General features: G+C 36.5%; 2 protein-coding genes across 8 annotated transcripts in view; one reads left to right on the top strand and one right to left on the bottom strand.

The window, feature by feature from the left end:
• SRP54 (signal recognition particle 54) overlaps nucleotides 1-18890 on the bottom strand; it is a 41563-nt gene extending 22673 nt beyond the window's left edge. The window contains exons 1-9 of one of the 3 annotated variants that reach the window (XM_082452179.1): nucleotides 18664-18864; nucleotides 17607-17720; nucleotides 13750-13886; nucleotides 9190-9300; nucleotides 6842-6933; nucleotides 5786-5870; nucleotides 1817-1921; nucleotides 948-1014; nucleotides 812-869 (exon numbers count right to left, since the gene is read on the bottom strand). In XM_082452179.1, the coding sequence (XP_082308305.1) occupies nucleotides 812-869; nucleotides 948-1014; nucleotides 1817-1921; nucleotides 5786-5870; nucleotides 6842-6933; nucleotides 9190-9267 (485 nt within the window). In that variant the 5' untranslated portion in view covers nucleotides 9268-9300; nucleotides 13750-13886; nucleotides 17607-17720; nucleotides 18664-18864. Of the gene's footprint in view, nucleotides 1-811; nucleotides 870-947; nucleotides 1015-1816; nucleotides 1922-5785; nucleotides 5871-6841; nucleotides 6934-9189; nucleotides 9301-13749; nucleotides 13887-17606; nucleotides 17721-18663 lie in introns of all 3 variants that reach the window. The other 2 variants (XM_082452178.1, XM_082452180.1) reach the window with 2 other exon arrangements.
• Nucleotides 18891-19239: 349 nt separating this feature from the next.
• LOC309656078 (uncharacterized protein) overlaps nucleotides 19240-22946 on the top strand; it is a 44528-nt gene continuing 40821 nt past the window's right edge. For all 5 annotated transcript variants that reach the window (XM_082452246.1, XM_082452245.1, XM_082452247.1 and 2 more), the window contains exon 1: nucleotides 19240-19443. In XM_082452246.1, coding sequence (XP_082308372.1) covers nucleotides 19347-19443 — 97 coding nt within the window. In that variant the 5' untranslated portion in view covers nucleotides 19240-19346. The remainder of the gene's footprint in view (nucleotides 19444-22946) is intronic.

Raw genomic sequence — 22946 nt, forward strand, 5'->3', positions numbered from 1 at the left:
CACTGCCAAGGGCCCAGGTTCAATCCCTGGTCAGAGAAACAGTAAGATCCTGCAAGCCATGTGGCATGGCCAAAACCAAACCATAACAAAACAAAAAAACCACACTAAAAGGAAAAGAATTTAAATAAAGAACATATCATAGCTAAAGTTCACCAGTTTTTTTGGCCAGCCAAAAAGTAGAAAATAAAGACCAACAAAATGATATCATTCATTTAATTACCTCAAATTTTAGCTTCTTTAAGCCTTCTATATTAATAACCTTTTTATATTGATATTAATAACATTAAAAGAAATGCTATTCCCTCATATAAGTCCTTCTAAATTCAATCTTGACTCGATTCTTTTAGTCATTTTAACATATACAAACCACCTAATTGAACAGTAATGTAGCAAATGAAGGATAGCAATGATCAGAATAAAGCATTTTAGGATGATCAAACACAAACTTTCAAAGATGATGTACTAAAGAAATACACAATATGGAATTCACCAGTGTGTTGAATGGAGGAATGCTTCAGATAGGTCTGAAACAACTGGAAGAGAAGCAGAAGGATGCTGGAAAGCATGCAAGGCAGGATGATAAGTACAGGCAGAATTATAAACTAAACAACATCTGCTCTGATCTATCAGGCTGGGTCAGAAGAGTCATGTTACAATAATAAAAGATAACAATGTATTAATTATACCTCTAATTTGTTCCAGAAAGGATTTAAGCTTATAAGTATATATTAAAATGTGACCAGATAGCATTAAATAAAGTCAGACAGATAAGGTGAGACACATGAGTATAAAAATAAAAACTGGAACCCACCTTCCATAGAATGGAATTCTCGCTTTGGTTGCATTCTGTTTTAGTTGGTCAAAAGCCCCTAAGAAATAGAGTTAATGAGTCCTCAAACTTGAAAATACAAATTTCAGAAAACAATTTTCAAATTTCAACACAATACCTGCTCTGAACGTGTCTGCACAGATCAAACAGGTCTTCCAACCTTTCCTCTGGTAGTAATATGCTAACTGAGAAAGGAAGATTTTAAAAATCAATAAATACAAATTTATTATACAAGTAATTGTTTCTGTTTACACTTGTTATTTACTTAAGGAGTAAAATAAAACTGCTTATATTCTCCTAAAAGTAATATTATTAAATTCTGAATACAGAAAATTTCCTGAAGAGTTTAAATTCTAAGTGCCACACAGTCACATTCAAAAGATATAAAAACGATCAAGCAACAAATGACCATAGTAAAAAATGTTATTAACGTTAATTAAAAATGAACAATAACATAACCTTCTAAGAAATAATCCTTTCCCCTTTTTTCTTTCTAAACTATACAAAGTTGAGGCTTGTGAAGTAAAATCTTGTAACAAAGTTGAGGCACCCAATTATGGAGGAAGGGGTGGTATAATGAATTTAAAATTAGCAAAAAGATATGCAAAATGAAGATTCATACGTATTACACTGGGTGAGACATTGTGAAAAGGGAGTCTTGAGCCATAGGAGATAAGGTAAACTTTCCACGTTCACTTCTCCAAAAATCATATCCTCATCTCCTTAAAGGACAGGAACAGTCTTTTTGGTAAAAGAAATGGCATAGTTATATAGAAGTCTACCATTCTTGCAAAAAGCTATCACGAGAAAGACTCTGGGATTCTTTGCTCTTATCCTACAAAGAGCTATTACAAAAACATAATAGATACATCAAGCAACACAAAATTGTAAAGGAACAATACTACAAATCCTGACTTTAACGTAAAACTTGATTTATACAAACATATCTTCTCCATGACTTTGTTTTTTTAATTAAGTATCATTTACCTTTGAACATGTTGTCGTTTTACCACTCCCTTGCAATCCAACAAACATGATCACATTCTGTTTTCCTTTAGTGGGTGTCCATGCTTTAACTCCAGGGTCTACAAGCTACATACCAAAAACAAAAATAAAATCAGGTTAACATACGCTTACATTCAAAACCCCTCTCCCCACAACTTTTAACTTGAAAAAGTAATTTATAGACATTTCAATGTAAGCGGCAACCATAATCCTACCATTCTAATACAACTCTATTTCCCTTTGTACACACGTAGTGAAATTTAAGAATTTAAAATAGTACACGGTGAAGTCATAAGCAAGCCTATACTCCCAAACCAATTCAGAGGTAAGGATCTCAAAATATTTTTTAGAACAAGCTGGAGTGTGAATGTGAGACCAAGTTTGAGCCAAAGGAGCAAACTACAACAGCACTGCAGAAATATAAAATATATGTGCAGGCCACATATGAATTTTTAAATTTCTAGTAGTGACATTAAAAAAAGTAAAAACAAGTGATATTAATGTTAATATTTTATTTAACTCAATAAAATATATCTAAAATATTATAATTCAACATGTAATCTATATTTAAAAATTAATAAGATATTTTATATTCCCTTTTGCCATGCTAGGTCTTAAAACTTGGCGTGTATCTCCTACTTACAGCACATCTCAATTTGGACTAGCCACATTACAAGTGCTCAATAACCACATGTGACTAGTGGCTACCATACTGGGACAGCACCTATCTTCATGTTCAATTTGACAAATGTTTATATATGAACAAAATTACAAATTACATGTGAAAGACTTTCCAGGTCAGTCAAATATTAAATTCTCCAATGCCAAAGATATGCTGTCCTATAAAGTTATTATATTTAAAGTGCTAGTAAAAAATAATCACTAATTTTACAATGACAATCAGTGGAAAATTAAGGCATTGATATATATATGGACAGTCCCCAAATTAACAAGCATGAGGCATTTTTAAAGTTCATTTAAAAAAATAATTCATTTCCAAGTCAGTTGTTCAGAGCTTGAAACCTGTATCTCCATATGATAATAAAACCATAATAGTAGTTAATGTCCTAGGACCAGATGACGTAGACCATATTTACAACTATGTGTAAATAAAGTTTTAATAGAACACAGACATGCCCATTCATTTACTGCTTTTGTGCTATAACAGCAGACCTGAGTAGTTGCAACAGAGACCATATGACCCACAAAGCCGAAACTATTTGTTCTTAAGAGAAATTTGCTGAGCCCATGCTAGATGATACCATAAAGGTTACATAATCCATATTATACGTGAATTTCAAGGAAAGCCATGTGGTAGAAAAGGAAGGAAAAGAAAACACATTTTGTTATCTCCCTCCCAGGCACAGGGCTGAAATGAACAAAATCTATCTTAAACATAAATCCACTGCCCTTCCTCCTAGATCCTTTCAGAACACTAATGCTGCCCCATATTCACCTCCATTCTCTATATCCCATGGCAGAATCACTCAGCTCTCTATGAACCTACTATTTGCAACCTATAAGTTTTATTGAATAATGATTTTTTTAAATAAATATATCTTCTCTTCCTCCTGCATCCTAGAACAGCAGTACTGAACTTTCATACTCTATTACATTAAAATCTGTTATTCTATCTTGGACTTTGAATCGATCTTATCCTGGTACATGCTTTTGTAACATCATACATTAGTCACTTAGAGAATATTGGTTCACTCAGTTAGGAAGATCTTCCATTGTTGACACATTTCACTATACAACATCAAAACATTTTATTTATTAATATCAATACTGATCTCACCAGAAAAGTTAAATATTGAAACACTGTGAAACTCATGGTAGAGATTCAAGCTTCTAGTTTTCACTTGAATGCTGGAATTTCATCACTGGCTACAATACTGTTAGTTATTTGCCTTAAAGTAACAAGCTCACTTTATTTACTTTGGAGAAAATATCTGCCAAAGGCCCAAGTCTAAATAACCACAGATTATGTCTGTTGTTCATTCATGTAAAAATGGCGTTCTATGAAAGAAGTGGCTAGCTCAGCTTGCAATCAAACAATTATACATTTGCTTTCCTCAAGACAACCATCAAATTTCAGTACACAGCAACAGGGCTTTCTGCATACTTCCCATTTCATCACACAAAATCTTACAAACACATGTGTATTCAAGGGTCAAGATTTAATACTACTAATAATCTCTACTGCTCCATCAAAGACATTCTTAAATGAAACTGGCTTTTTTTTTTTTTTTTCACCGGAAGTGTGTGTGAGGAAAGAGTTCAATGACTACTAGTATAGTTTGGTACCACTGCCTTGATTCATGCTAGGGAGTTTTACCCAGTGGTTTTACCCACCATTGCTTTTGCAGTAAAGAAGGCTGAAAAAACGCAAATAATGTCTTAGTGTTATTATGAAAACAGTTTTGTCCTTGCTTTGTACACCACTGTCCTAGACCATGAGCTTCTGAGTATAAGGTCAAGTCTTTTTCATCTTTGTTATCAGCAGTATTTGGCATACTGCCTGGAATAAAGTAGGTACTCCGTAAAGCCATCTTAACAAAGCACTTGATGCTCCAGAATTGCCTAAAGATTCCAACCCCTAAAAATAAAAATGTTCACTCACCCTGTGCTGACCTCAGGTGTTAGATGAAAAGCAATCTGGAAATATTGTGAGGAGTTTGGAGATCAGACCTGGGTCTACCACTAACTGTCTTACTTTTCTCAACCACAAACTGAGAAGGAAAACTGGATAAATTTCCTGACCTCTTTTAGGTTCTGAATTTCTTTTTTTTTTTAATAAATATATTTATTTATTTTTGGCTGCGCTGGGTCTTCGTTGCTGCGTGCGGGCTTTCTCTAGTTGAGGCGACCAGGGGCTACTCTTCCCTGGGATGCGTGGGCTTCTCGTTGCGGTGGCTTCTCTCATTGCAGAGCACGGGCTCTAGGCACGTGGGCTTCAGTAGTTGTGGCACATAGGCTCAGTAGTTGTGGCTCGTGGGCTCTAAAGCACAGGCTCAGTAGCTGTGGCTCACGGGCTTAGTTGCCCCGCGGCAGGTGGGATCTTCCCAGACCAGGGCTCAAACCCGTGTCCCTGCATTGGCAGGCGGATTCTTAACCACTGTGCCACCAGGGAAGTTCCTGAATTTCTTTTTAAATTAATTAGTCTACAGGACTACACTGAAATGACACAACCATCCGAGGTACTAGACTTTTTCAAAGTACCAATCAGCTCTGCTAGAAACAAAGGAGTTAAGTGAAACTATTCACACAATATAGGGAAAAATATTCGAGACCACTAGCAGATACTTGTTGCTCTTAAAAAAATTTTTTTACTTCCTTTCTTTTTTTCCCCTACAACTGGACTCAAACATATTTTCTAAAGCTCTAAGACTCTCATCATAATTTTCACAACAGCAGCAGCAATATCAATTCTAATGTGGAAAAGGACAAAAGGCTATATTTACAACTTGCAAAATAAAACTTCACTAATTCAAAATTGCCTAAAATCTAGGCAAGAATAGGGATATCTGATCTTTTCAAAGGGAATTTTTGACACAATGAAAGTGTAGAAAAGAACTCTTGCCAAGAGTGACTTTCTGTACAAAAGCAGGACGCTCAATAGGCAAAACTTGATATTAAAAGAGGATAAACTCAGAGAGGCTCTTCCATCAATTAATATATAGTGAAGTTTTACTTTTTGTAACTTGGCTTTGGCATTTTTTTGCAGGAATAATACTGGCCTTCATACCTGTACTCAGAATTTTGCATTCAGGAAAGCCTATGATAAAAATAAGCCACTTCAGAAAAGTTAATAATCCTTCAATTAATATTTTTAATACAGATAGATATTCTATAAAAACACAAAAAAGTATTCTGAAACAGTATTACTGTTTGCAGTGCTAATGTAGTGAGTCTACAGAAAATCACAGCACAAGCTAGATATACTTTTACCTTCACAAGTTCTTTAAATACTGCATGCTGAATCATTTTCCTTTTGTTGAGACCAGATGCCATCTCTTCAAGATCAATTGCAGACCTTCATGATGATGGTTTTTGAGGGTAGAAGGGGGAAAAGTCAGTTAAGACACTCTAAAAACAAAATTAGCTTTTGCCCCAAAGAATGTAAGAATATTCAATCATCCATATTAATAGTCTTCTAATTAACATGCATACAATTACTACAGAGTCATAAGTCCATATCATAAAGAATTTACCATAAAATATTAGATGCAAGACTTTTGCTAGTTTTTCAAGGCTTTCTTTTGAAAGTCTAAGTATTTATTTGTCCTCATATTACTGTAAAGTATTGATTTTATTTTTCTGGCAGCATACAGAATTTACACATGTTCACACCTAGCAGAAAATAAGACTACTTGCTGTAGTCTAAATGCTTAAATGCTAGTAGTTCTCTATTTAGTACCCAGTCTGACAATATGAAAAGGAGGGATGGCCTGAGCACGACAAGGGCTAGGATTCAAGCAGCTAGTTGAGGTGCTCTCAATTATTCTATGTGCCCTGTCCCAGTCAGTGCCCCTCCCAATTACCACAATTACTGAGACCACACACGTTACTCCTTTATTCAAATATGGACAGAGAAACCAAAAGGGGACAAAAAAGAATACAATTCTCCAATAATGAAGGAGGCTGATTAATGTCATCTTTAGTCTGAAGAGGATTAAAATGGCACCACTTTTCTATGATGAATCTAAATTGTTAACAGGCTTTTCTATTAAAATACTATACAGTATACGATTGAATCCATTCAGATAAAGGAGTAGTAGAATGGAAAGAAATCCATAATTAAATGAAAGCCACATGTAGTTTATTCTCTGAACCATCATAATGGAAATGCACTATAAACAAAGTCTTCCAACATATGAGTTCTGTTATTTCCCAGTGCTGTATAGCAAAAACATTTCAAAATATAGCAGACTTTTCTAGTTAGCTCCTCATCCCAGTAAACTATATTTAGTTTTGCCTGTTTTTTACTTGATTAATTTAACTTACTTTACATTTTCTCTTAGTTGCTTCACTAGTTTAATATTAACATCTGCTTCCAATAATGCTGTACATACTTCTTTTAGCATAGCATTTAACACCTGCAAATAAATAAATAAAAACTTAAAATGCCCAGTGTATCATTTCAACCATACAAAAACAATGATTGACCAGTAATCATATACTACCATAACTTCATATTAATAAAAACAATACTACACCATTGGGGGGCGGAAAGGTTCTCAGTTAGTCTTCGAGAGAGAATCTTATTAAATGTCTAGTCATTTTGTCAAAATAAGACATTTCAGGGAATTCCCTGATGGTCCAGTGGTTAGGACTCTGAGCTTCCACTGCAGGGGGCAAGGGTTCGATCCTTGGTAGGGGAACTAAGATCCCGCAAGCCATGCAGCACGGCCAAAAAAAAAGACATTCCATTTCGTTTTATTCAACCAGGTATTAACCGTCACAATTTTATCCCTACGTTAAAGTAATAATAGTAAAGACAATATACAAATCAAAAAGTTACTACACAATACATGTTGCCATTGAAGTTTTCTATGTCATTGAATTCCTGTTGCTGATATGCAGCACTGTATATTCACAACATCTGCTATCATGGACTATCATGGAGGAAAATGTGACAAAAAATGTGACAAAAGAAAATGACTCAGTCTGACCTAGCAGCCTTACTACTTCCACTCAGAGCAGAGGAACAAAGTTGAAAAGGAAACTATCCTCCATTAATAACTCACTATCATCACATATTTGTTGAGGTGCAAGGCACTGTGGTTAAAAGGTCACAAGCTATAAAATCTCTAAAAAAGATAACCCCTTAGCTGCTCATGGAAATAAGTGTTTACAGATTAGAATGTAAGCTCCATGAGGACAGGAATTTTAGTCTACTTTGTTTACTGTTACAGCCCTGGTGCCAGCAAAAATGTTTGCAAAAATGTAGGCCCTCAATTACTTCTTGAATGAATTCTCATCATCAACTTCGGTCATATGTCATACAGCGGCTTATCAGATTACTCTATCCCTCATTAAAGGGATTGATAAAAATGGAACTGATCTCTCATTAGAGGGATTTCTCCTTGTTAATTCCCTAGTAGCACAGCACCAAGAACAGAGAAACTGCCAATTCAAGCAACATCCGTTATTTTACTTCCCACCAACCTCTTCTCCCTGGTTTCTTTTTTTTTTTTTTTTCCTACCATAAACACAAACAGCATAACGGTTATGCAACAGGGAAAATTGTTTGGAAAGCTGTTATTTTATTTGTTCAGAATTTCAAAGGCTAAACAATGGTTTAAATTATGATTTATTACTTAATAATAATTATTAGAAAAAGCCTTGGAATTAGGGAAATTAGAAAAACAGGAATTAGAAAAAAGATTCTAACCCTGGTTCTTCCAATAAATAAACACGTGAAACTGACTTTCCGTTGCTGTTAAATGAGAGTCTGGACTAGCCGAGCTCAAAGATGGTCCCCAAATTATTTAATTCCATTAGCTTATTAAAGTGTTGACATCAAATTCTATCTTAGAATTTTTTTAAACCTCCAAGTTAGAAAGTACTTTTTATCTATTATTTCATTTGATCCTTAAAATCATCTTGAAAGGTAAATGCTATTTTCTCATTTTATACATTAAGAAATCTGAAGCTGACTTGCTCAAATCTCTACCATTTGTTTAGTGGGATGTTAAACAAGGTCTTCTAAAACCAAATTCAGTACTTTCCCATTGGTACCACAAAATATAAAGTATACTATAATCTTCTTTTTTCAGTTGACAAACCATTAAGATACAATGTGTGGAGAAAAAAATGGGAGAAAGAAATACCTTAAACTTAAAATAATAAAACCTGGAGGAAAAGTATTTCAGATACCATATAAGGAGTCAGCTTACAAAATTTCCAAAAAACTGAATGAGGATTACAGAGGAAATGAATCAAAGTAGCCAAGATGGAAATACTAGCCTTTCATAAGAATGCTAAATAAAAGTCAAGGAGAAAAGGTCAGATACATGCATGCCTAGCCAAGAAGGAAGAAGCAGGATACTAAAGTTTTAGGCCTATGTCAAGAGAGAAAGCAAAAGTATATTTCCAGGTCTAAGCCATTTTCAAAATATAAAAGGTACGTCATTATTACATGTAAGTTAAGGTGGTTTTTGTTTTGTTTTTTGGGGGGTAATTCATTATTGAAAGTTGAAATTAAGATAGTTGATTTCTCAATAAAAAACGCTACCTAGTGTATCCATTTCTGGGTTTTATCTACTGGTATTTACACAGAGATTACTAATCATCCATCTCCAATGCTAGTGATGATGTACAATCACATGTATTTTACATATTTTACATACCTCTTCATTGATAATGGTGGCATTGCTCAATGAGCGTAATGCTGATGTTATTTTTCTTCCAAGGTCTGCTAGTACCATCCTGAAGGCTTTAAGACGTGATTACAAGAAACTCTAGGAAGGAAAAAAATTAAAACATCTAAAAACAATCAACATCAGTTCCCATAACTGAAGACTTCTAAAGAAGAGTAAATTCAAATTAAAGTACTCTAGTGTTTAGATACTGTAACTTCAACTTCTATAGCCTCAACCTGCATCTTCAATACTGTCAGGTCCAGAAGCTGAAGCTACCACTTGGTTATGATGCCTTATATTTGAATACCTAACTGGAATATTCTGTATGAATCAGCAAATTTAACATGTCAGATAATATGCTTTGAAGAAACGATGACATCTCAAATTAAATGTATTCACTTTGGACATACTTGTAAATATGAATAACTGACTGATGTGTTATATACATTTTTAAATGAAAAAAAGGGTGAGAAAGGCAAAGAAAAAGGTGAAATCTCCACCCAGGAATATTGTCTAATTAAAGGACAACTATTTTGATTTATGCTCTAAGTGAAAAAAAAAAAAAGTTTTAAAATTAGTAAATCACTTAACTTTTCATGCACATTGCATTATCTCATTTCATTCTTCTAAAAACTAAGGAAAGAGGTGTATTATTAAAAAGCTGTTCTTGATTCCCCAACTCTAAAACAAGATAACCTCCAAGGCCCCTTCCAGCTCTAAAATGTTACGGTTTTATAGAATAGGTAGGTGTACCTATTACATGTAAGTCAGGATGCAAGGATTCATGGATGGTAAGCAAGCAAATATGACTGGTATTTCCTGCCCTCAAGTTGCTTACCTACTAGCTAGCAAGACAAGGCACATGAATGAGCAGCAAAACAAAGTGAATCTAGGAATTCCTCTGCCTGACTGCCTTCTCAATGGGACATAGGCTTTCGTCTGCCTTCAGACTCAAATTGAAACATCAGCTCTTCCTGCGTCTCAAGCCTGTCAAACTGCCGACTAGAAATACACCATCGGCTGAGCTCTCCTGGGTCTCCAGCTTGCCAAGTCACCCTGTGGATCTTAGGACTCATCAGCCTCCATGATCATGTGAGTCAATTCCTTATAACACATCTCTTTTTATGTGTGTGTGTGTGTGTGTGTGTGCGCACACACATACCCTATTGGTTCTGTTTCTGTGGAGAACCTTGACTAACACCAGAAAAGTAGTAGTTCAAACTAGCAATAAAATTTTATGGTCAACTGCCAATGAATATTTCTGTAAAAATTCAAAGGAGAAAAAAATAAGCTCAAGTAGACAGAACAGGCCTTATTGAGAAGGTTGAACATGAATTTGATCCTGAAATAGGGTAGTAGTTGGATAGGTGGAGAAAAGGACAAAAGGGAGTTTGAAGAAGGTGAAATGGCATAAGCAGAAATGGAGACAGGGAAAAGCCTGGGACATATTCATATTTTATGTATACATTTTACTTATAGATTATTGAGTACTATTTTGAAGACAGTAAATAAAACATTCTCATCAGGACAGAGGGCCACATAGTTAGAAGGAAATACAGGTTGTAAAGGGCTCTGAAAACCAGGTTAAGAAATATAAACAATACTGGCAGAAAAGTTCAGTGTTCAAAACAGCTGTTTTGGTAACTCTTCCAAGCTAATTGGTCTAATGTAGTGAACCAAGATTACCTAGACTAGATCCTATCTATAGAGTAAACAGAAGATTAAAATAATAGAAACAGAAGGACAAAAGAGCTGACTCATTCAACATAGAGAAAGTGGAAAGATGAGGGGAGCCAAAAGAAGCAGGAAGGGAAAAGACACTCAAGGACCTATCACTGGCAAAGAGATATTCCAGGTTGAGCTCTACATTAAACACTACACTTCCATTCAGGTAAAATTTGGTAAATTATAACCTAAAAACTTATTACCAATACCTGATGGAGCTGAAAAGATGTACTTACCATAATTTTCTTTTTTTTACAATTACATGGTTACTTAAGCTGGAAGAGCAACCACTTCGTAGAAAAAAATGCAGAACTTTTAACTTCTTATTCCATACTCATTATACCAAATTATTATCGCATAAGTAAATATTCTTCAGGTAAGAGATAAGATTCAGTTATCTGATAGACGTTTCAGTTTATCTCCTTTACCATTGCATTACCAGGAGTAATATAATCCTAATTATGACACCACAATTAGCTTTTTTAGAGTTCATGTCATAAACAGATCATCCTCCATTTTATTTATTTATTTTTTCATCCTCCATTTTAAAAAGCTACACTAGTTAACTTATCTTCCCATGTTGACTGGCTCTTTTAAATTAAAAATTTAAAAAATTCTGTGAAGTTTTCCAATACAGTTTTCCTACGTAAGTACTTATTGGTAGCATATTTTAAAATATATTTGCCTGATTACAAAAACCTACACTTCAGTAAGGGAATAATATCTAATAATACCTTTTATTTATTTATTTATTTTTAAAATTTATTTATTTATTTTTGGCTGTGTTGGGTCTTCGTTTCTGTGCGAGGGCTTTCTCTAATTGTGGCAATGGGGGCCACTCTTCATCGCGGTGCGCAGGCCTCTCACTGTCGCGGCCTCTCTTGTTGCGGAGCACAGGCTCCAGACGCGCAGGCTCAGTAGTTGTGGCTCACGGGCCTAGTTGCTCCGCGGAATGTGGGATCTTCCCAGACCAGGGCTCGAACCCGTGTCCCCTGCATTGGCAGGCAGATTCTCAACCACTGCGCCACCAGGGAAGCCCCTAATAATACCTTTTATTAATACAGTGTTTCCCCTGCGATTTCCAAGGATGTGTTTCTGAAAACTCTGGTATTAAAATTCCGTCCAAAACCTCAACGACTTCCCATTTCACGCAGAGGTGAAGTCCTCAGAATGGACTATAAGGCCCTCTCCTCACCCTCCCCGAGGATTCTGTTACTTGCTGCTGTTGCTACGCATTTCCACCTCAGGGCCTTAGCACCAGCTGGCATGCTCATCCTCTGGTTAACAATATGGCTCCCTCCCTCATCTCTGTCGGACTGCTGCTGTCCAGATGCAACTTCTCAATGAGGCCTTCCCTCATCACTTGTTTAAAACTGCAGCCTCCCTTCTCTTCATTTTCTCTCATTGTTTTCTTACCAACTAACATGATTTACTTACCGCTAACCCTTGAACAAAGGGAGGTTAGTGGCACTGACCCCTTCCACAGAAAATCCACGCACTGCTATCTGTGCCTCAAAAACAAAGAAACTGACTCACCCAAAGGCCGGAAGCTGAAACAGTTTGGATAGAATTGACTCAAACCCTAGTTCTTATGATTCCACATATTGTGATCTCTAATTGAACACAAACTTATCCCCACACTTAATTTAAAAGTCTGTAAAATGAAAATACAGGTACTATATTGAAAAAAATCTGCACATCAGGCTACCCATGCAGTTCAAACCCTTGTCGTCAAGGGTCAACTGTATATTATTTGCAGTCTAGCTCCCTAAACTGAAACGTAAGTTGCATGAGGGCAGGGATTTTTGCCTCTTTTGCTCTCTTCCGTGGCTCACTGCTTCATTTATCTTCAGCCTATGTAGTAAGCCTTTAGTAAAAATTAACCTTATGGATGAATGATGTATTTAAGACCTTAGGGAAAAAGCAAGACTAGGGAACGAAAGTCATGAAAGGCCTTACAAATCTCTCTCAAAAGACCACTAAAATAAACCAATGAAGATAACATGACAAATCAAAAAAAAAATCAATGACCTAGATAATTGATATTGTACAATTAGTATTCATTTGCCTTATTTATTATAACTTTTCAGAATTTCCAACAAGATTCTTAAAAATTAACTTCGCCTTGTTCTAATATGCACACTAAAATACAAAATATCTTTTTTAATGTTAATAGCTAACCCTATATCTCAAATTGGAATAATTTACTATTTAAGCACCCTCACTCAAAATTCTCTCTGCTAACTAAAAAGATTTATAGAAATAATTATGTGTATACCTGTACTAGAGTTTCACAAAAGAATCTCTACTTAGATGGGGCTGTTGGAAAGGTAAGGGATTACTATATAGTACTTCATATAGTTTAACATCTATTATCTCATTCCACCCTCACAACAATTTTACCATATAAGCAGGTGAAGGAATGGAACAGCCATTCCCTACAAAAAAAGCATAACGACTTCCTACAGTCCCTTGGGTACAGAGCCTTAGGTCCTAGAGTATGAATGATGGATGCTTTAGACGATACGGTTGAATACGCCTGCTGGCAAACTCCTGGGATGAATTTTGCTGCTATACTACAAGAAAGGAAATCATATTTTGAAAGCAAAGATGCACATTCCTCTTCATGGAAGAGTAATAATTGCAATGTCCAGAAAGAACTGATAAGTACCACTGCAGTCAGGATGTGCAAGGACTGATCTTGGCCCATCACATGTTCTTCTAACAGAGTCTGGCTAAGAGTTGGATTGTGAAGTGATGGAAACAGTCTCAAGTTTGGGGTGCCCTAAATAAGGCAAGCACAGGGCCAAGTATCATACTTACCTGCTGCAGTGTGAAGTACTGGAAAGAGCATGGGCTTTGAAGCCTGACAGACTTGGATTCAAATCCCAGCTCTGTTACATACTGGCTGGGTTACTTTGGGCAAGTTACTTAATCTTTCTGAGCCTCACTTTCCTCACCTGCAAAATGGAGATAATACCATTATCAAGGTAGTTACCCTGAAAGGTTGTTGTGAGGATTAAATGAGATAATATGTACAAAACTGCCTGCAAGTGCACAGTATATTAACTATTATTTTCCTTCTTTTCTTGAATGATATCAATTGGCTCTCCCTATAACGTTAACTGAAGTGTGAGTAAACTGGAAATTTTCTGAACACTACTAAAGTGACTGTCCCACTACCCAGCAATCACTCCCCCAGAATACTTAACATTTAGTGCGAATTACATGTACCTGGTTATTATTCAATAGAAGCTGGAGTGTCCAAACAGCCACTTTTCTCTACATAAGCAGTTAAAAATAATCCTGCCAGAACCTTGCCTGATCTGAGATTATATAAACAGATCCTAATGATCAGAGATTCCGAATCTTATTATAATGAAAATGCCTATTAAAAAGTTCTTCTAAGCCCTAGTCAATGACTAACTTATTGGATCAATATTAGACTAAAGAACTAAATATACAAATATACTATTATTAGTAAATATCTTTAGAAAAATGACTTCTATATTATATACTTTTCTATAAACTAGTCAATAGCCCAAACCAATACTTGCTTTCTTGACTATAATACTAAATATATATATATATATGTGTGTGTGTGTATATATATATATTTTTTAAATTCTGCATAGCATATGTATTCATAGTCTAGAACCATAGAAAAGTAAACTATTTAATAAAGTGGCCTATTGGTATTTTATTTGGTAAAATAATTATATCTGAATAACTAATATAATGTTAATGACTTTAAATTTAGGAATATTTTTTCATTCTGAATATACTTAGTCCTCTAAAGAAATGTCACTTTTATGTTTTGTGATTACAAGAGGATACACGTTTGTTATAAAAATTCAAACATTACAGAAACATTAAAGGTAGAAATATAATTCCCCTAACCCTACCCCCTCTTTTGTCCCCTGATAACCACCAATAATACTCTGGAATACATTCCTATAGATTTTATTTTTTATGCATATAATTTAGGCAAATTTTCATAAGAATTATGGTTTGGGGGGAATGAAGAGGAAAAAAGAAATGAGGGAAAATCTTTTGTAAATATTCTTGCTAATGCTAAAAATATGCTTATATGCAAAAGTCAGATTACAAAACTGCATATATCGTATCTTGTATAAACTAATATCCAAAAAATGGCATTAGCCACGAAGGAAACGTAAATCAAAGGCACAATCAGATACCATTTGACCCACACTGAGATAGCTATAATAACAACTGTTGGTGAGAACATGGAGAAATCAGACCCTCATACACTGCTGGTGGGAATGTAAAATGGTACAGCCCTTTGGAAGTCTGGCAATTCCTCAAAATTTTAAACGCAGAGTTACTATATGACCCAGCAATTCCACTCCTAGGTACGTGTGAGAAAAAGGAAGACACACATTCACACAAAGAATTGTACTTGAATGGTCATTAGCAATATTATTCATACTAGCCAAAAAGTGAAAAAAAGCCAAATATCCCTCAACTGATGAGTGGATAAATAAAATGTGGTATACCCACCAAATGGAATATTATTTGATAATAAAAAGAGATGAAGTACTGACACATGCTGCAACACGGATGAATCTTGAAAGCGTTATGCTAAATGAAAGAAACCAGTGACAAAAGAATATACATGATTCTACTTATATGAAATGCCCGGAAGAGAAAAATCTGTAAAGAAAGAAAGTGGATTAATAGTTGCTTAGGGCCTGGGAAACGGGGGAAAATGAGGAGTGAGTGTTAGTGGGCATGGGGTTTCTTCATGGAGTGATGAAAATGTTCTAAAATTGATGGTGGTGATGGTTGTACAGCTCTGCAAATACACTAAAGACCACTGAATTGTACCCTTTAGGTGAGCTGTATGGTATGTTAATTTTATTTCAGTAAAACTTTTAGAAAATAATAATATTTGTCATCTCTGGATGGTGAATAACTAGTAATTTTTATTTTCTAATTTATATCTTTTTGCAATTTTCAAGTTTTTGGTAATGACTAAGAGTATTATTTTTTGTTAAGGGGAAAATTAATTACTTTTCAAAATGCTCTGTGAGAATTAGAATGATATTATACTAGAGGTTGAGATGGAGTTGTGACTTATTCATTTTAGTCACTCATTAAACACCTACTATGTGCTCCAGGAATTGTACCAGCATGAGAAAAGTTCTAACTCCAAATCAATAAACTACATCAAGTTAACAAAGACAAGACTCCTCTGTTAATTTCAGAAGATAAATTATGCATCATACCACCACTGACTTCCCTGCCTTATTTTGCACCAAAGTAGTATCAGGAAATATTCCCTTTATTAAAATAATTCTGTTTTTGAATTTAAAACTCATTTTAATATAAAAGGTATACCAAAAATTCAATAAGCAACAATGGGTAGTAACTCAAAAAACAATGGGAATCAATTTTTTAAGATACTTTTTGTCTGTCAAGTCCTTCATAAAAAGAATCTTTATGTAAACTGTTACCAAGAGGAAAATTAAAACAAAGTCAAAAGAATTCCTTGGAAATAGTTTGCCTTGAAGTTGAAAAGAACACAGACTGAAAATATGGATGAGGAGGGATGAGGCATATGCTCAAGCGATGGGTAATTTCAGTGACATTCAGCTAACACCTGTCAGCTAAAAATTAAATACTCAATCACAATCTCTAGGGATGGTAACATCACAAGATTATGGGGGAAGTGGCCTCATCTAAATTCATGATTAGGAGAGCAAAACAAGCCATCTACGTTTTGAAACACTTCACTGGCTATACTGATGTGCAGCCAGGGTTAATAATCACTGCATGAAGCAACACTCCTCAAGGGAAACAAGAGAATGAAAAATCTGTTCTATAATTTAAAAATTAGAGACAATGTAGCAAATGCATTGAAGGGAGGGCAAGGAGCATACTCCAAAAGTCTATTCAAGAGATGTGGGCTTGAAGAACATGAGGGGAAGGGGCTCAAGCCAAGGGCTAACCATAAAGCAGAATTTATAGGACCTAATGACCAAATGGTTATGGAGAATGAAGGAGAAACAGAGGCAAAAATTACTCTAAGTCCTCTAGTTTGACTAACCAGGTGGCTAGTGATGCCATTAACCAATGAATGGAAGGCAAAAAGAGAACTGGGTTGAAAGTTAAAGAGTTAATAGAGAAAAGATTCAAGGAGCTTTAAAGGTTATTTGTAATGTTCTTCTACTAGGTTGGATATTGAGTGCTCATTTTATTATCCTTTTTAAAACTGAACAAACAAATATCACAAAATTAACTAGAAACATGGGGCCAAAACTCAAAGGTACACTAGGAATCCCTGCTTTTATGCACTTTTGTGTGTAGGACGTATGTCATTTAAAAAGGGAAAAAAAGGAAGGTGGACAGAGTGAGTTTGGTTTTAGACCTATTGAATTTGCAGAAACTAAAGAACTATTTCATGAAACAGAGGCTAGAGAAAAAGATGTGGAAATGGTTGGCATACAAGGATAATACCATGGAAGTAGATGAGAGCTCTCAAGGAGAGCATTTGGGTTAGAGCCATGGTGAAGGGCCAACCAAAAGGAGAGAGTCAACGAAGACTGAGAATAATCAAAAGGATAGAAGCTTTTACTAATTCCCTTTCCCTCTCCGAAGGCATTCAGAAGCAAATCAATTGAAAACAAAGAAAAGTGACCACTTAATGGGTATCTTACTGTATTCCAGTGGCAGGTCCAGAATTTCCAGACAGGTGGAGTTACAGGAGTAATCTCTTTGAAGGAGGGCTTGAAGATGTTTTCGCACAGTACTTCACATTCGGTTGGAAAATACTAATTGATCAGATCAAAAAATCAAAGGAAAGAGGTTTGAGGGAAATATTTCCCCTCCCCTTTGGCACCACCACTGCTGTATTCTAGGCACTGTACCAAACACCTTACCTAATCTTTCATCTTCATACTAAGCTTATTAGGTAGATGAGGAAACTGAGGCTAGATCAGAAAAACAACTTGCTCAGGGTCACAAATCTCCTAAGTAGCACACTCTCATCTGTGTTCCCATAGCTCTCATGGCTCTTTATGCCTTACTAGAATTTCTCATTACTCATCTTGGTGTAATGTATATTTATTTATGTGCCTCTCTCTCACCGTACTGTTAGCTCTTCAATGCCAGGGTTCGTGTCATTAATTTCTGTATCACTATAGCTAAGAATGAGTAAATATTTTGTTGAATGAAACATATGAAAGAACTAGGTGATAATAGCATCCAGAACGCCAATAGGCGAAAGAGCTTCAAGAAATGGTTAGCAGCACCAAATGCTACGGAAAGAGCCATCAGTATACTTTAAGTCGTCAATGGCACTGAACTGGTATCCCTTATTCATTTTTGAAAGCCTACTATAGGCGGAACAATGTGTTAATTAGGCACAAGTTAACATGGAAAAATAAAATCTGGTACAAGTCAAAAGATTTTCGGAGAAGTAGCCACATCTAAATCCTTGATCACGACAGCAAAACAAAGTCAAGCCTGCAACTGCTTACGTTTATTTTGGCTCGGGTAAATCTGAAGACAATTTAAAAAGGGTCACAGCGCATCTTTTAATAAAACTTCTGATGGGAAATACGAGATGAAAAAGCGCCAGCGCACCTTCCTCTCGGTGACGACAGCCGGTGGCCAAGGACGCCGACTCCCTCCAGTGTCTAGCCCCCTAAGTAGGGTTAGGGCTGCCCCTAGCTGCTAGTCGGTAGTGTTGAGCGGGAAAAAGCAGACACTTACCGCAAAAGGCACCGCTACAGCCGTGACCCAAAGGGGCCGGGGAGTCCTTCGCGAAGCCCCCACGCCGTGGGAGGAAACCAACGAAAGCGGGGATCAGCCAGACAGGTGCTACCCCACATAAACTAGGGTCCCAACGCCCAGCACCGCGACGCCAACTCCCACCAGCTGGAAGACCGATGACTGCCACCGAACCTTCCGCCCAATGAGGTAACGTCACCACTCGGCGTAGTCCAGCCTTTCATGAAGAGGATGCACTTCCGCTTCCGGGGCACCCGCCGCGTTCCTTCAGTGCGTTTACCGAAAGGGTTTGTTGATTTGTTTCTTTGCTTTGACTGGCTTTTGACATGCGTTTTCTATCGCTCAATAACTGCGGCATTAAAGTTAGTATTAAGATAGGAAGCTCTCTAGGAATGCGATCTCAGGAAAGAAGTCCAGCCTCCAGGCGCCACCTTAAGAAAAAATGACTTGGCTGAGCACCACCAGCTAAGAGAGACGGGGGTGTAGGGATATCTGAGTGTAGGAATTCCCGGGAGCAAGTGAAAACTCCAAAGAAGGGGCGGGACTTAGGGCTTTCGCAGCCTAGGGAGGCGGGTTCCACCCCGGGTCGAATCAGGTGTCTGGACCCGCCTCTGCCTACGCGTGCGCAGTGCGAACCTTCTCCCTTCTCTGCTTTTTCCTCCAACATGGAATTCCGCTCAGCTCGGCAAGCAGTACTGCAGCTACTCCGTACGGTGGCTCCAGCAGACCTCCCAGCTCTGCTCCAGTGGATGAGAACTACCCGTAAGCGATCAGAGCCAGAGTCAGACGGTTGGGGCAAGAATATGCTGTGGGCACTGACCTTGGGGACTTAGGGTGAGGCCAGAAGCCTTCCATGGGGTAGCTGTGCTGGTCTCTGCTCTGCTACGGAGCGGGTTGAAGGGGGGCACATAGCAAACTTTTGTCAGTTTCAGAATCCAGTTTAGGATTGGGTGCAGGAGGACCTGGCTCTGGGTTTGTGATTCCGCTACAGACTTCAGACAAGCGGCTAGAGCCGCCTTGTGTCTCACCTCTTTTCTGAAGGAAAAAAAGGGGGGGGGGCGGGGGGATGGGTTAGCTCTCCTCCCCATTACTCCCACAAATTTGGGACGACCAGTAAGATACTACCTGAAAAAACCCTTTGCAAGAGAAGTTTCAGGCTGTAGAGCTGGAAGTTTTTACCCTGTAGGCAAAATCACATGTAGCTAGTGCATTTATTTTCTCAATTGTAAAATAGGCCATCAGTTTAATAGCAGGTGTTCCGGGGTGGGGAGAGGGAGAAAAGGGGGAGGGGAGGACAGGACTTTGATTTTCAATGATAGTAATACTAAAAAAGCACAAGTTAGAATCGAGGAAATGTGGTTATTAGGTCGAGTTATTGAAGAATGAGATAGATCTGTTTTGGCAAAGTGAAGCCTGGTGAAAGCACAAGAGGATAGGTTATTCCTTGTTGGAGAACTATTCCAAACCATGCTCTGCTTCTGTACCCCTAAACGTTGATTTCCATGTTTATTTTCATCTAGACTCATGACTTGAAATATTCCTGTTTGCTGATGACTCCCAATTTTAGACTTCCATCCGTGAGGTTCTTCCTAGAACTTTCTCTCTTTGTGATGTTAGAGTGAATCAGTCGTTTGGGTATTATCATTATTGTCATTACTACTACTACTACTACTACTACTACTACTACTGCACATTTTGGAAGATCATTTTAGATAAGATGCCAAACTAAAATTAACTTGGACATCTGGTAGTGAGATTTAGCCTGGGAAGTAGAGAAAACCAAAGAGCTAGCTTCATATTTATACACACAGACGAGATTCAAGGTAGGAATTTACAAGATATTTTATTCCAAAAGCCCTGGGTGCCTACAAAAATGCCATCTACTGCCTGGTTCTGGCAATTGCACAATTACTAAAACATCCTTGCCCTCAAGATTTCAGTTTTGTGGAGCCATTTGTAATCTAATAAATCTCCAGTTTTAGAGGCATCAGTTGAGACTCCATTTTTCAAACTCGTTGAAAGCATGTTTTGTATGATGATTTTGTAAACAAGAAGACCCAATACCATTGGCTAAAGAAGATGTTTTTACTTTTTCTAACACCACGTTCTGTGCCTTTCTCCAGCCGATCCTGTAGTAGAGAAGCTCAAGCAATTTGTTAAACAATTTAGAACACAAACTGAGTTTCTGGAGAATGTTTATTACATGAATATTTTCAGAAATGAGAGTGTCACTTAGCTTAAAATGAAGGAGTATGTTTTAATATGAATCTTTAAAAGTAGTGTAATTTATTGGTATACGTTTTTTATGTGGTAATATATACATAATACAAGATTTACCATTTTAACCATATTTAAGTGTACATTAAGTACAATACGTTTACTTTGTGCACCCATCATCACCATCTGCCTCCAGAACATTCTCATCTTCCCAAACTGACACTTATAGTGTACTTTTTTATGAAATACAGCACAAAAGATTCTTCCAATCAACAATTTTTCATTTTCCTAATTAACTTCCTTCTTCCAGGAAAAAAATTATTGCATAATGTCTTACTTGTATGACATTTGCTTAGACCTTTGATAATTATAACTCTCCTTGAATTTTTATACCGTTTAATGGAATAGCAAGAGATAATAATAGGCATGATTTTGGTTTTGAGTTTCACAGAGTTTACTGAAGCTGAAAAAAAATCTACATATTGCTAACAGGTAAAAATCACAATAATTTTAAATACACAAAAGGAAGAATGATATTCTTGGTCTCTGAAGGAATAGTGGGATTATCATACCAAGACCTGAGGTCATTTGGGATCAGGCTGAGAACCAAAAGCTTGGACCAGGACAGAGGCAAGCACATGTCAAAGTATGATATAAACTGAAGATACAGAAAAAATAAAGATAGAGCCTGTATTTACCTTGGTACAGCTTAGGCCAAAGTCTAGGAAACAAATGAGCACCAGTAAAGAAGGATGAAAAAAGTCTGAGGGACAAAGCACACAAAGACAACTCCCCCCTCAAATAAATAAATAAAAGGAGTAAAAAATACAGCAGGACTTCAGCTCATTGATTCTAATCTTGTGGCAGAGCACCTGTTCTTTTCTACTTCTTGTATATGTATATAGTGGGCTCTTGATCTAGCTTTCAAAGTATAGGAGAGTGACTGCAATCCATTAAGTGAAGGGAGCTGAGAGCCAGAACTGTATGTGAGGTCCCCAATAGGCATATTAAAAATTACATTTTATTAACAGCTATCTGTTAACAAACACCATTCTGAAGCCTCTGAATTTTTCCTGAATATGCAAATACAAATGAGGATGTCAAACCAACAACTCATAAAAATTTCTATTAAGAATCAAGTTATAAAGGATAGAAAATTAAAGTGTGCTATAAGAAAATTAATAAAATAATCAAGAAAATATTTAAATGCTTAAAGAAGTTAATAGTAGGTGACTAGAAGCTTTTAGAAGCTTTTCTGTTTCCTGTATTTTAAATACATCTTCATTGAGCAGAATTGAACCTGTTGCTGAACAGCAGCTACAGAGCTGTTAGAGGTTCTTTGAAATTCCAACAAATCTAAAAAGCAAAGCCTGGGATCTAGTTACATTTGTCAAACAGCATACTACTGCAGTTCTATATTATGTTGCTATTACCACTGAGGAAGTAGCCACATAACTTACAGATTTTCCAATCTTTGTTTCCTGTTTGATCCTTCTGTTTCTCAATTTCTTACCTCCTCTTGCCTTCCTGTGGGTAAATGGAACAGTTTTAGAATTCTGTTCTTGTTTATAGTGTTTCTGAGTATATCTCTTTGTATAGTTTTCTTTGTGGTTACTCTATTACAGTATACATATGTAACATCACCATCTAGTGGTATCAATGTTTTATCACCAGAATGAAGTATTGAAATCTTACTTTCATGTAGGTCCCTTTACCCTCCCCCACTTTAAAAATATGGTTGTTTTATGTATTTTCTCTATATACATTGAGCACTATTACAGATGGTTTTATAAATTTTTATTTAACCATCAAATATGGTTTAAGAAGCTAATGAGGAGAAAGATAGTCTAATGAATTTACTCTGTTTTTACCCATTCTGTTGTTCTTTCCTTTCTGAAGTTCCAAGCCTCCTTCTGCTATTTCCCTTCTGTTGGAGGGTTTCCTCTACCAGTTCTTTAAGGGTAGGTCTGCTGGTAACAAATTCTTAGTTTTTCTGCATCTGAGGTTTTCTTTACTTCTCCATTCCTGAAGGATAATTTCATCAGATA

This window comes from Balaenoptera physalus (genome assembly GCF_965194825.1).
Source record: "Balaenoptera physalus genome assembly, chromosome: 2".
Classification (NCBI taxonomy): domain Eukaryota; kingdom Metazoa; phylum Chordata; class Mammalia; order Artiodactyla; family Balaenopteridae; genus Balaenoptera; species Balaenoptera physalus.